Source organism: Oncorhynchus masou, chromosome 13 (assembly GCF_036934945.1).
Source record: "Oncorhynchus masou masou isolate Uvic2021 chromosome 13, UVic_Omas_1.1, whole genome shotgun sequence".
NCBI lineage: Eukaryota > Metazoa > Chordata > Actinopteri > Salmoniformes > Salmonidae > Oncorhynchus > Oncorhynchus masou.
The window spans coordinates 43,651,742-43,663,956 of NC_088224.1; the positions used below are offsets into that span (position 1 = coordinate 43,651,742).

At 43.6% G+C, this 12,215-nt stretch overlaps 1 protein-coding gene and 3 non-coding genes across 4 annotated transcripts; all 4 read right to left on the reverse strand.

The window, feature by feature from the left end:
* Positions 1–4,801: 4,801 nt before the first annotated feature.
* LOC135552389 (small ribosomal subunit protein uS7) lies at positions 4,802–8,331 on the reverse strand. Its single transcript, XM_064983967.1, has 6 exons — positions 8,242–8,331; positions 7,080–7,189; positions 6,583–6,792; positions 5,527–5,655; positions 5,078–5,176; positions 4,802–4,908 (listed from the first exon to the last, which is right to left on the reverse strand). Coding segments are annotated over exons 1-6 (618 nt in total). The 5' UTR covers positions 8,243–8,331; the 3' UTR covers positions 4,802–4,839.
* Positions 5,269–5,399, reverse strand: LOC135553513 (small nucleolar RNA SNORA3/SNORA45 family). The gene has a single exon (XR_010457594.1). It is a non-coding gene; the product is annotated as a small nucleolar RNA SNORA3/SNORA45 family (small nucleolar RNA).
* On the reverse strand, positions 6,297–6,423 carry LOC135553508 (small nucleolar RNA SNORA65). Its single transcript, XR_010457589.1, has one exon. It is a non-coding gene; the product is annotated as a small nucleolar RNA SNORA65 (small nucleolar RNA).
* On the reverse strand, positions 6,883–7,014 carry LOC135553512 (small nucleolar RNA SNORA3/SNORA45 family). Its single transcript, XR_010457593.1, has one exon. It is a non-coding gene; the product is annotated as a small nucleolar RNA SNORA3/SNORA45 family (small nucleolar RNA).
* Positions 8,332–12,215: the final 3,884 nt, after the last annotated feature.

Here is a 12,215-nt window from a genome sequence, read left to right on the forward strand (position 1 = left end):
CACAGCACACCAACATCAAAACCTCATCCCAACTATAAACTATGGTGGAGGGAGCATCATGGTTTGGGGCTGCTTTGCTGCCTCAGGGCCCAGGCCCTGATTTCCCAAGTTTATCAAGACATTTTGCAGGAGAATGTTAGTCGGTCTGTCCGCCAATTGAAGCTCAACAGAATTTGGGTGATGCAACAGGACAACACCCAAAACACAGAAGTAAATCAACAATAGAATGGCTTCAACAGAAGAAAATAAGCCTTCTGGGGTGGCCCAGTCATTTCACATTCTGAAAAGTGGTGATCCTAACTGACCTAAGACAGGGATTCCTGACCTCAACCCGATTGAGATGCTGTGGCATGACCTCAAGACAGCAGTTTGCACCAGACGTCCCAAGAATATTGCTGAACTGAAACAGTTTTGTAAAGAGGAATGGTAAAAGAAAATCCTCCTGACCGTTGTACAGGTCTGATCCGCAACTACAGAAAACCTTTGGTTGAGGTTATTGCTGCCAAAGGAGGGTCAACCAGTTATTCAATCCAAGGGTTCACATACTTTTCCACCCTGCACTGTGAATGTTTACAAGGTGTGTTCAATAATGACATGAAAACGTATAATTGTGTGTTATTAGTTTAAGCAGACTGCGTTTGTCGATTGTTGTGACCTAGATGATCAGATCAAATTTTATGACCAATATATGCAGAAATCCAGGTATTTCCAAAGGGTTCACATACCTTTTCTTGCCACTTTACCTCTGTTGATATCACAGACATTATCAAGCATTTCACACATTTTATCCAGATACTGACTGTTAGCACTTGGTCTATAGCAGCTTCCCATAAGAATAGGCTTGAGATGAGGCAGATGCCATATTATTTCAACAGTATTTAATATGAGATCCTCTCTAAGCTTTACAGGAATGTGGTTCTGAATATAAACCGCAACACCGCCCCCATTGGCATGTCTTTTCGGTAGATGTTATAACCATGTATTGCTACCACTATCAAAGGTATTATCTAAGTGAGTTATTTAAAAAGAGATCGTCAGAATGAGTGTCATCTGTTACAGGTTAATAACTGTATGAACCTTGTTTCATAGTATGTTACTCTGGGCTATTTTTTAAACACTTTTCTGGGTTGGTTGATTGTTTATGCTTTACTGGGAAGCTTATCAGAAGTAGACTTGTTCACGTTATTTATATTTGAGCTGATAGTGCACGGTGTGCTGCTCACAGTGGACTTCCTACTAGGGAAAAGGAAAACAGGCACCGCCTCAGTGCTAGCCGTGACTCTGGTTCATAGGCACATGTTTACTGCATACAATAGCTGTAGGATCAGAGGTATTCAGGGCAGTTCGGGAGACATAAATTAAGTTACTTACATTGTGTCTGCCAACACCCCTGGGACAATGTAAATTTGATGCAGCATTATGACAACTGCAGCACAACGGTAGGGATTAACTGAGCCTTGAAATTCATGGACAGTGTAGGAGCCAAGATGATTTGGATGGATTCCGTCATTCCTATAGAGTATCGTCTGTTTCCAGAAGGTGTCAAAGTTATCTATAAAAGTATTTTTGCCACGCGTGTAATGCCAGTAGCCTGCTGAATCTTTCACACCCGCAGCCCAAAGATGGTACCGGATCTGAAATTGGCCATTTATTTTAAAAATCTTTCAGTGCTAGAATTAGTTCTTTAAATCTATTTTATTAAGTTCAGAGCTAGCCCTTCTGTCATTTGACCCCACATGTACTATGACAGCGTCAGCTACCAGCGTGTCGCAGAACAGTCAGAAGCAGCCTTGTTTTGTCCTGTTCTCGTGCTCCAGTGTAGAACAGTCTGAATCAGCCTTATGTCCGGTACTCGTGCTCCTGTGGTAGAACAGTAATAAGCAGCCTTGTTTTGTCCTGTTCTTGTGCTCCTGTGGAAAAACTGTCAGAAGCAGCCTTGTTTTGTCCTGTTCTCATGCTCCAGTGTAGAACAGTCAGAAGCAGCCTTGTTATGTCTTGTACTCGTGCTCATGTGGTAGAACAGTCAGAAGCAGCCTTGTTTTGTCCTGTTCTCGTGCTCCAGTGTAGAACAGTCTGAAGCAGCCTTGTTATGTCCTGTTCTCGTTCTCCTGGGTCAGAAGCAGCCTTGTTATGTCCTGTTCTCGTGCTCCTGTGGTCGAACAGTCAGAAGCAGCCTTGTTATGTCTTGTACTCGTGCTCATGTGGTAGAACAGTCAGAAGCAGCCTTGTTTTGTCCTGTTCTCGTGCTCCAGTGTAGAACAGTCTGAAGCAGCCTTATGTCCGGTACTCGTGCTCCTGTGGTAGAACAGTCATAAGCAGCCTTATGTCCTGTACTCGTGCTCCTGTGGTAGAACAGTAATAAGCAGCCTTGTTTTGTCCTGTTCTCATGCTCCAGTGTAGAACAGTCAGAAGCAGCCTTGTTTTGTCCTATACTCGTGCTCCTGTGGTAGAACAGTCAGAAGCAGCCTTGTTATGTCCTGTTCTCGTGCTCCTGTGGTCGAACAGTCAGAAGCAGCCTTTTGTCCTGTTCTCGTGCTCCAGTGTAGAACAGTCTGAAGCAGCCTTATTATGTCCTGTACTCGTGCTCCTGTGGTGGAACCAAGATGTTTCTTACAATAGAGCTGCCGATGACAACAGCTGAGGTCCAGACGGTCTTTCGCTTCGAGGGGTTTTGCAAACCCTGAGGACCGAAGGGCTCCGAGCCAGTTGTAATATCCATCGCAGATGACGAATGGGCAGATCTAAGGCTCTCGAGTGTTGCAAAAGAGGACATTTTTTTTTTAACACTGCAGTCCCGTTCTATGAGCTTGTGTGTCCGACCACTTCACGATTGAGCCATTGTTGCTCCCAGATATTTCTACTTCACAGTAACCACACCAGTTGACCAGGGAAGCTCTAGCAAGGCAGAAACATGGACTTGTTGGAAAGGTTGCATCTCATGACAGCGCCACATAAGCCACTGAGCGCTTCAGTAAGGCCATTCTACTGCCAATGTTTGTCTATGGAGATTGCGTGGCCATGTGCACGATTTTATACACCGCCAGCTACCGGTATGGCTGAACTAGCTGAATCCACTAATTTGAAGGGGTGTCCACATACTTTTGTACTGTGGGGCAAGAAAGTATTTAGTCAGCCACCAATTGTGCAAGTTCTCCCACTTAAAAAAGATGAGGCCTTTAATTGATCATAGGTACACTTCAACTATGACAGACAAAATGAGAAAAAAATCCAGAATATCACACTGTAGGATTTAATGAATTCATTTGCAAATTATGGTGATAAGTATTTGGTCACCTACAAACAAGCAAGATTTCTGGCTCTCACAGACCTTAACTTCTTTAGGAGGCTCCTCTGTCCTCCACTAGTTACCTGTATTAATGGCACCCGTTTGAAATTGTTATCAGTATAAAAGACACCTGTCCACAACCTATCACTCTCCAAACTCCACTATGGCCAAGACCAAAGAGCTGTCAAAGGACACCAGAAACAAAATTGTAGACCTGCACCAGGCTGGGAAGACAATCTGCAATAGGTAAGCAGCCTGGTTTGAAGAAAGCAACTGTGGGAGCAATTATTAGGAAATGGAAGACATACAAGACCACTGATAATCTCCCTCGATCTGGGGCTCCACGCAAGATCTCACCCCGTGGGGTCAAAGTGATCACAAGAACGGTGAGCAAAAATCCCAGAACCACACGGGGGGACCTAGTCAATGACCTGCAGAGCTGGGACCAAGGTAACAAAGCCTACAATCAGTAACACTATGCCGCCAGGGACTCAAATCCTGCAGTGCCAGACGTATCCCCCCTGCTTAAGCCAGTACATGTCCAGGCCCGTCTAAAGTTTGCTCGAGAGCATTTGGATGCTGGGCTGCATCCAAAGAACACCATACCTACTGTGAAGCATGGGGGTGGAAAGATGCTTTGGGGATGTTTTTCTGCAAAGGGACCAGGACGACCGATCCGTGTAAAGGAAAGAATGAATGGGGCCATGTATCATGAGATTGAGTGAAAACCTCCATCAGCAAGGGCATTGAAGATGAAACGTGGCATGACAATGATTCCAAACATACTGCCCGGCAACGAAGGAGTGGCTTAGTAAGAAGCATTTCAAGGTCCTGGAGTGGCCTAGCCAGTCTCCAGATCTCAACTCCATAGAGAATCTTTGGAGGGATTTGAATGTCTGTGTTGCCCAGCAACAGCTCCAAAACATCACTGCTCTAGGGGAGATCTGCATGGAGGAATGGGCCAAAATACCAGCAAGTGTGTGAAAACCACGTGAAGACTTACAGAAAACGTTTGACCTCTGCTATATACCCTTTGTTGGCAATGACAGACTATTGAGATAAACTTTTGTTAGACCAAATACTTATTTTCCACCATTATTTTCAAATAAATTCATTAAAAATCCTGTGATTTTCTGGATTTCTCATTTTGTCTGTCATAGTCCAAGTGTACCTATGATGAGAATTACAGGCCTCATCTTTTTAAGTGGGAGAACTTGCAATTGGTGGCTGACTAAATACTTTTTTGCCCCACTGTATATTTAGTGCAGTAAACTCAAAATAAACTGGCATTGTTTGTCACAGTACTTAGGTGTTGTTGTGAAGTCCTCATTAGCGATAACGCAGACATTTACCTTTTACTTCAGTAGTCCAATCAATAGTATGCACTTAAGCTGCTGCATTAATTTATACTCAAGTAATTTAGTAGATTATCAAATTAATTAATTAAAAACCTTTGACTCATTCCTCAAACACCATACCACATTCAACTTTTAAAAAAGAATGGCAGTCCTCGAATGTATTTCCTCATTTTATTTTTTTAGAAAGGAACAATTTTAACGGTTGGACTTGGCGACCCTCTCCAACTCGTCCTTCTTCTTGATGGCGTAGGAATTAGAAGAACCCTGACAAAACAAACATACTGGTCAACCACGAAGAAATTTACATGAACACTGGTGAACAAACCCTCCCAACATAACAGCAGTCGTGAAAAATCTGATTAACTTGTTCAAAACTCAATCTGTATGATACCGAAATCACAATTGAGACTACACCTTCAACAAAAAGTCTCACCTTAGCTGCATTGATCAGCTCATCGGCAAGGCACTCTGCGATAGTCTTGATGTTCCTGAAAGCAGCTTCTCTTGCTCCAGTGCAAAGTAGCCAGATCGCCTGAGACAGGAGACAAGACAGTGAGCAGCCATAAACAGAATATAAATAAACTATGTTGTGATTCTTTACAACAAAACAAGTCAAAATGTAGGTTCTGTATCTGAGCTGGTGATTGACTGGGCCACAAGAGACTACAGCCAATGAATAGGCAAAGATGTTTACTCTACGAGCACTCTAGCACACCAGGACAATGAGTTTGTAATGGCGTGACTCTAGCCTCATGTGCACAAAAGAGAAATGTACAAACAAGTTTTATATTCCTGTAACTTCACTTATGTAGCCTAAATTTGGCAATGAACCAAGTGGCAACAGGCAGAGTTGAAGGAGAATGTGGCAGCAGTCTCTTTTACCTGGTTGACTCTACGCAGAGGGGACACGTCCACAGCTTGCCTCCTAACGGTACCAGCACGACCAATACGGGTGGAGTCCTCACGAGGTCCGCTGTTTATGATGGCATTGACCAGCACCTGCAGGGGGTTCTGAGAGGACAAGGCAGAGGAGAGACAAAGTCAACCACCACAACCGTACTGGAATCCATATTGGAATCCAGGGGTACAAATCTCACAGGCAAAGACACTCCGAGCGTACTGTTGGATTCAACATTTTGAACATTGAGATATTAAAGACATGATAGATCAGGCGCATAGTACATTAAGGAGTGAAAGAGACTGGTTCTCTGTAGAAAGACAAAGCTGTGGAATGTGTTGTGACAAGAGGAGAGCAACGTATTGATAGAGGGGAGACAGATGGACATCTGGATTAGATGGAGGGGTTGAGGTCAAGTGGCGAGGACAGATTCTCTTGAGTAATAAACATTTGGTATCCAGTTACCCTCTATTATCTTGCTGTAGAGCCTGGAATATGTAAGGATTGGAGAGAAGGAGTCTTAAGTGAGATGTAAATATCTGGATGGGACAAATGTTGGGTTGTCTGATTACAGCTGTACAGGACCTTTGGGCAGAATTAAACTTGGTTAAAGCTTCACTAGAGTCCGTGGGTTATTTACCCTGAAAAATAAGAACCTAACAGGACATATGGGACATAGAGGTGACCAGTAAAATTGGGGTGATAACAGTAACGTAGGCATGGACGTAAGAAAGCAGAACAATTTTCACGTGGCGTTTGTTCCAGGCCTTTCGGCACAGAGTTGCCCATTTGTTTAGGCAGCCCTGCTTCCTAGAGCTGGGTCTATCTGAGCCTCCACTGGATTATACTCAGTCACTGAAACAGACCAGCATAGTGGCGGGAGGCTGACAGGCATGGAGTTCAAGGCTAAGTCCGCATTTCAAATGGGACCCTATTCCCCATTTAGTGCACTACTTTTGACCAAGGACCATAGCAGTGCACTATGAAAGGGGATGGGGTGACATTTGTGACAAAAAAAAAATGTTAAATAAGGTACGTACCTCCCCGGTCAGCAAGTGGATGATCTCGAAGGCGTGCTTCACAATGCGACAGGTCATCAGCTTCTTGCCGTTGTTGCGGCCATGCATCATCATAGAGTTGGTGAGACGTTCCACAATGGGGCACTGGGCCTTGCGGAAACGCTTGGCAGCATAACGGCCTCCAGAGTGTGGCAGGTATTTAGCATACTTCTCCTTCACAGCAATGTAATCCTGAGTTGAAGGAAAAAGCATCATCAATACTAGTTCCCTTCCCAATAACTTACATTTCAATGTCCAGGTTAACAGAGAATACATCGATGTTCATGTTTCTGAGCTGGTGATTGACTGGGCCACATGAGACTACAGCCAATGAATATGCAAAGAAGTTTACTCTGCGAGCACTCTAGCACACCAGAACAATGAGGGTCGTAAAGGCGTGACTCTAGCCTCGATTACACACACAAAAAAATGATTTTTTTATAGTGCTTAGTCACAAATCAAACGTTGAAATGCCCTACCTGCAGGGAGATGTCATTGATCTGAACATCGTCTGTGCTCCATTTCCCAAAGAGCTTGATTTCTGGCGTTTCAGCCACTGCAGGGGCAGTCTCCCACGACTCTGAAGTCACTGATGAAAAACAGAAGATTTAGTCATGTAATATGGATGGATTTAATTATGAGAGTCAAGGTACCACAATGTGTGACCCCAGTTCCATGGCAAAGGCCTTGTAATAATGGTATCCCACACTAATCAATGATATTACAAAATTGTAATTACTTCTTGACACTATGCCCCATTTATTGCCTCCCCCCTTATCCTACCGTATTTGTACACACTGTATAGACTTTGTATTATTCACTGTATGTTTGTTAATTCCATGTGTAACTGTGTCGAACTGCTTTGCTTTATCTTGACCAGGTCGCAGTTGTAAATGAGAACTTGTTCTCAACTAGTCTACCTGGTTAAATAAAGGTGAAATCAAAAACAGTAAAAATTACCATATCACGAAATTGATACTACCACATTACGGCTCAACTAATTAACATAATGCTAGGTGACATGAGAAAATGATTAATGATAAAGCCATCAACATCAGGAAGGAATGGCTACCACTGTTAGAAACACACGAAGAGCTGGCTAACCTGCTAGCCAACGTTATCCATTATACAGTCAACGTTAGTGATAGCAACGTGGGCTGGGCTACACACGGACAGCACAAATATATTGGTGTAAGTAGTTAAATTATATTAAATAGTCGGGATAAAAACTTAAAGGCAATGTGAATGAGAGCAGACACACGACAGTAGGCCCAAAAGGCTAAAGTCAGCCCGAGTCTACTACCGAACGAGTTATATGGCTAATGTCATTAAGAGCTAAACATGAGCTAAACATGCGTTTAACACCAAACTGAACATCTTGCATAGCAACAATGTTCCGAGTGGTCCCGGGAAGACGCTAAATAGGAAGCTAACTAGCAGTGTCGCACGTGTAAGCATGAAGTTCATCTGCCCCGGCTGAAGGCCGGTAAAAACACTCGGGTGATTTAAAAACGACTTCGGACTATAAACTGATTTACTTCCGACTCAAAGTCAAACAAGCAATGTTACACGTACGATAGTTGGACATGGTGCGTTTTCATGCAATTTTGGCCTTGAAAATTGTAACATTTTTCCACTCACTTGTGTCTGCCGTTCTGCACCACACTTCTCAAAGCCGGAAAAGGGCCCGTTCATGGCGCGTCAAACAGATATACCGGGAGGCGGAAATGAGGTCTCTGGATTGCACTGCTTTTATGGAGTTGTAGTTGAACGGCAGAAATCCCATCTCCGATATGTACAGTGCATTCGGAAAGCATTCTGACCCATTTTATTTTTCCATATTTTGTTACGTTACACCATATTAAAACATTTATTAAATGACCTTTTTTCCCTCATCAATCTACACACAATAACACATAATGACTAATCGAAAACAGGCTTTAATACATTTCTGCTAATTTATTAAAAATAAAGAAACCGAAATAGCTTATTTGCATAAGTATTCAGACCCTTTGCTATGAGACTCGAAATGTAGCTCAGGTGCGTCCTGTTTCCATTGATCATCCTTGAGATGTTTCTTCAACTTGATTGGAGTCCACCTGTGGTAAATTCAATTGATTGGACATGATTTGGAAAGGCACACATCGGTCTATATAAAGTCCCACAGTTGATAGTGCACGTCAAAGCAAAAACCAAGCCATAAAGTTGAAGGAATTGTCCGTAGAGCTCAGCGACAGGATTGTGTCAAGACACAGATCTGGGGAAGGTTATCAAAAAAAAAATTCTGCAGCATCGACGGTCCCCAAGAACACAGTGGTCTCCATCATTCTTAAAAGAAGAAGTTTGGAACAACCAAGACTCTTCCTTGAGCTGGCCACCTGGCCAAACTGAGCAATCGGGGCAGAAGGACCTTGATCAGGGAGGTGACCAGGAACCAGATGGTCACTCTGAAAGAACTCCAGAGTTCCTCTGTGGAGATGGGAGAACCATCCAGAAGGACAACCATCTCTGCAGCACTCCACCAATCAGGCCTTTATGGTAGAGTGGCCAGACGGAAGCTCCTCCTCAGTAAAAGGCACATGACAGCCCGCTTGGAGTTTTACAAAAGGCACCTAAAGTTCCTTCAGACCATGAGAAACAAGATCCTCTGGTCTGATGAAACCAAGATTGAACTTGTTGGCCTGAATACCAAGTGTAACGTCTGCAGAAAACCTGGCACCATCCCTACAGGGAAGCATAGTGGTGGAAGCGTCATGGTGTGGGGATGTTTTTCAGCGGCAGGGACTGGGAGACTAGTCAGGATTGAGGGAAAGCTGAACGGATCAAAGTACAGAGAGATCCTTGGTGAAAACCTGCTCCAGAGCGATCTTGACCTCAGACTGGGGTGAAGGTTCACCTTCCAGCAGAACAACAACCCTAAGCACACAGCCAAGACAATGCAGGGGTGGCTTCGGGACAAGTCTGAATGTTCTTGAGTGGTCCAGCCAGAGCCCGGACCTGAAAATAGCTGTGCAGCAACGGTCACCATCCAACCTGACAGAGCTTGAAAGGATCTGAAGATAAGAATGGGAGAAACTCCCCAAATACTGGTGTGCCAAGCTTGTAGTTTCATAACCAATTAGACTCGAGGCTATAATTGTTGCTAAAGGTGTTTCAACAAATTACTAAGTAAAGGGTCTGAATACTTATGTAAATGTCATATTTCAGTTTTTGTGTTTTACACCTTTACAAAAAATTTACTTAAACCTGTTTTTGCTAGATCATTATGGGGTATTATGTCAAGATTGATGTGGGGAAAAAGGTTTTAAAAACAATTTAATCTATTTTTGAGTAAGGCTGCAATGTAACAAAATGTGGAAAAAGTCAAGGGGTCTGACAACTTTCTAAATGCACTGTATGTCCATTGATGATATAAAATGTAGAGGGGGTATATTGGTTGAAGCCAAAAGGCTGTTCAGTAAGAAAGAGGGACAGAGAAGTGAAAGCCTGTCACTATTAATGTTTGAGGAGGTTTTACTTAAGAAAGTACAAATGGGCTTCCTGGCTTTCACTGTTAGAGTTTGTTCCACCTCCATTAAGGAGTTTTAAATACCAAAGAATAGGACATGTGGTTCTGTGCAAAGTAAAGAAAGATGTGCCAAGTGTGGTGGGGAACATGTTTACGGTGACTGTTGGAATAATTTCAAGGTTAAATGTTGTAATTGTGGGGGGGAACACAGTGCAGCATTTGGTGGATGCCAGGTTCAGAAAGAGGCTTAGAGAGGCCCAAAGATATAAAAATCACTCATAATGTCTCTTATGCAGAGGCTGCAAGGCAGATGGGTGGAATTATTAAGCAGATGGGTGAAACTATTAAGCAGATTGGTGGAACTATTAAGCAGATGGGTGGAACTATTAAGCAGATGGGTGGAACTATTAAGCAGATAAGTGCAACTATTAAGCAGATGGCTGGAACTATTAAGCAGGTGGGTGGAACTATTAAGCAGATGGGTGGAACTATTAAGCAGATGGGTGGAACTATTAAGCAGATAAGTGCAACTATTAAGCAGATGGCTGGAACTATTAAGCAGGTGGGTGGAACTATTAAGCAGATGGGTGGAACTATTAAGCAGATGGGTGGAACTATTAAGCAGATGGGTGGAACTATTAAGCAGATGGGTGGAACTATTAAGCAGGTGGGTGGAACTATTAAGCAGATTGGTGGAACTATTAAGTAGATGGGTGGAACTATTAAGCAGATGGGTGGAACTATTAAGCAGATAGGTGGAACTATTAAGCAGATGGGTGTAACTATTAGGCAGATGGGTGTAACTATTAAGCAGATTGGTGGAACTATTAGGCAGAATGATGGAGATAATAGGGTCAGTCCTGGAATAAGGGGACCTACTGTAGGAAATGTTGCTTAAGTTAGTCCAGATACGGATACGAGACCTGTTCAGAAATCTTGCTCTCACAAATGATTCAAAGGACACCTTAATAGTTCATCAGATTGACTTTATACCCTTAATTGGAAAGGTTATCAACATGACTGCGTTTGTAGAAAGAACTGCCAAGTTAATTGTTAATTAAAGATAATTGTGGAAGCAGCAACAGAGTTTTTAGGAGTGAAAGATGTTACTGTCTTCATGATTGTTGATATGTTGGGAACGGTGGGTTAACTGCCTCGTTCAGGGGCAGAAAGACAGATTTTCACCTTGTCAGCTCGGGGGCTCCAATCTTGAACTTTACAGTTAACTAGTCCAACGCAATAACAACCTGCCTCTCTCTCGTTGCACTCCACAAGGAGACTGCCTGTTACGCGAATGCAGTAAGCCAAGGTAAGTCGTAAGCTAGCATTAAACTTATCTTATAAAAAAAAATCAATCATAATCACTAGTTAACTACACATGGTTGATGATATTACTGAGTGGTGGTAGGCAGAAGCAGGCATGTAAAAGGCACATAAACATTCATTCAAACAGCACTTTCCTGCGTTTTGCCAGCAGCTCTTCGTTGTGCGTCAAGCATTGGGCTGTTTATGAATTCAAACCCATCAACTCCTGCGATGAGGCTGGTGTGACCGAAGTGAAATGGCTGGCTAGTTAGCGCGAGCTAATAGCGTTTCAAACTTCACTCGCTCTGAGCCTTGGGGTGGTTGCTTCCCTTGCTTTGCATGGGTAATGCTGCTTCGATGTGGTGGCTGTTGTCTTTGTGTTGCTGGTTCGAGCCCAGGGAGGAGCGAGGAGAGGGACGGAAGCTATACTGTGACACTGACAATACTAAAGTGCCTATGTCACAGTATAACTTTGGACTGTCCCCTCACCCATACCCGGGCGTGAACCAGGGACCCTCTGCACACATCAACAACAGTCACCCACGAAGCATCGTTACCCATCGCTCCACAAAAGCCGCGGCTTTTGCAGAGCAAGGGGAACCACTACTTCAAGGTCTCAGAGCAAGTGACGTCACCGGTTGAAACGCTATTTAGCGAGCACCACCGCTAACTAGCTAGCTATTTCACATCCGTTACACTCACCCCCCTTTTGACCTCCTCCTTTTCCGCAGCAACCAGCGATCCGGGTCACGGCACCAATGTCACAGTATAACTTTAGACCGTCCCCTCGCCCATACCCGGG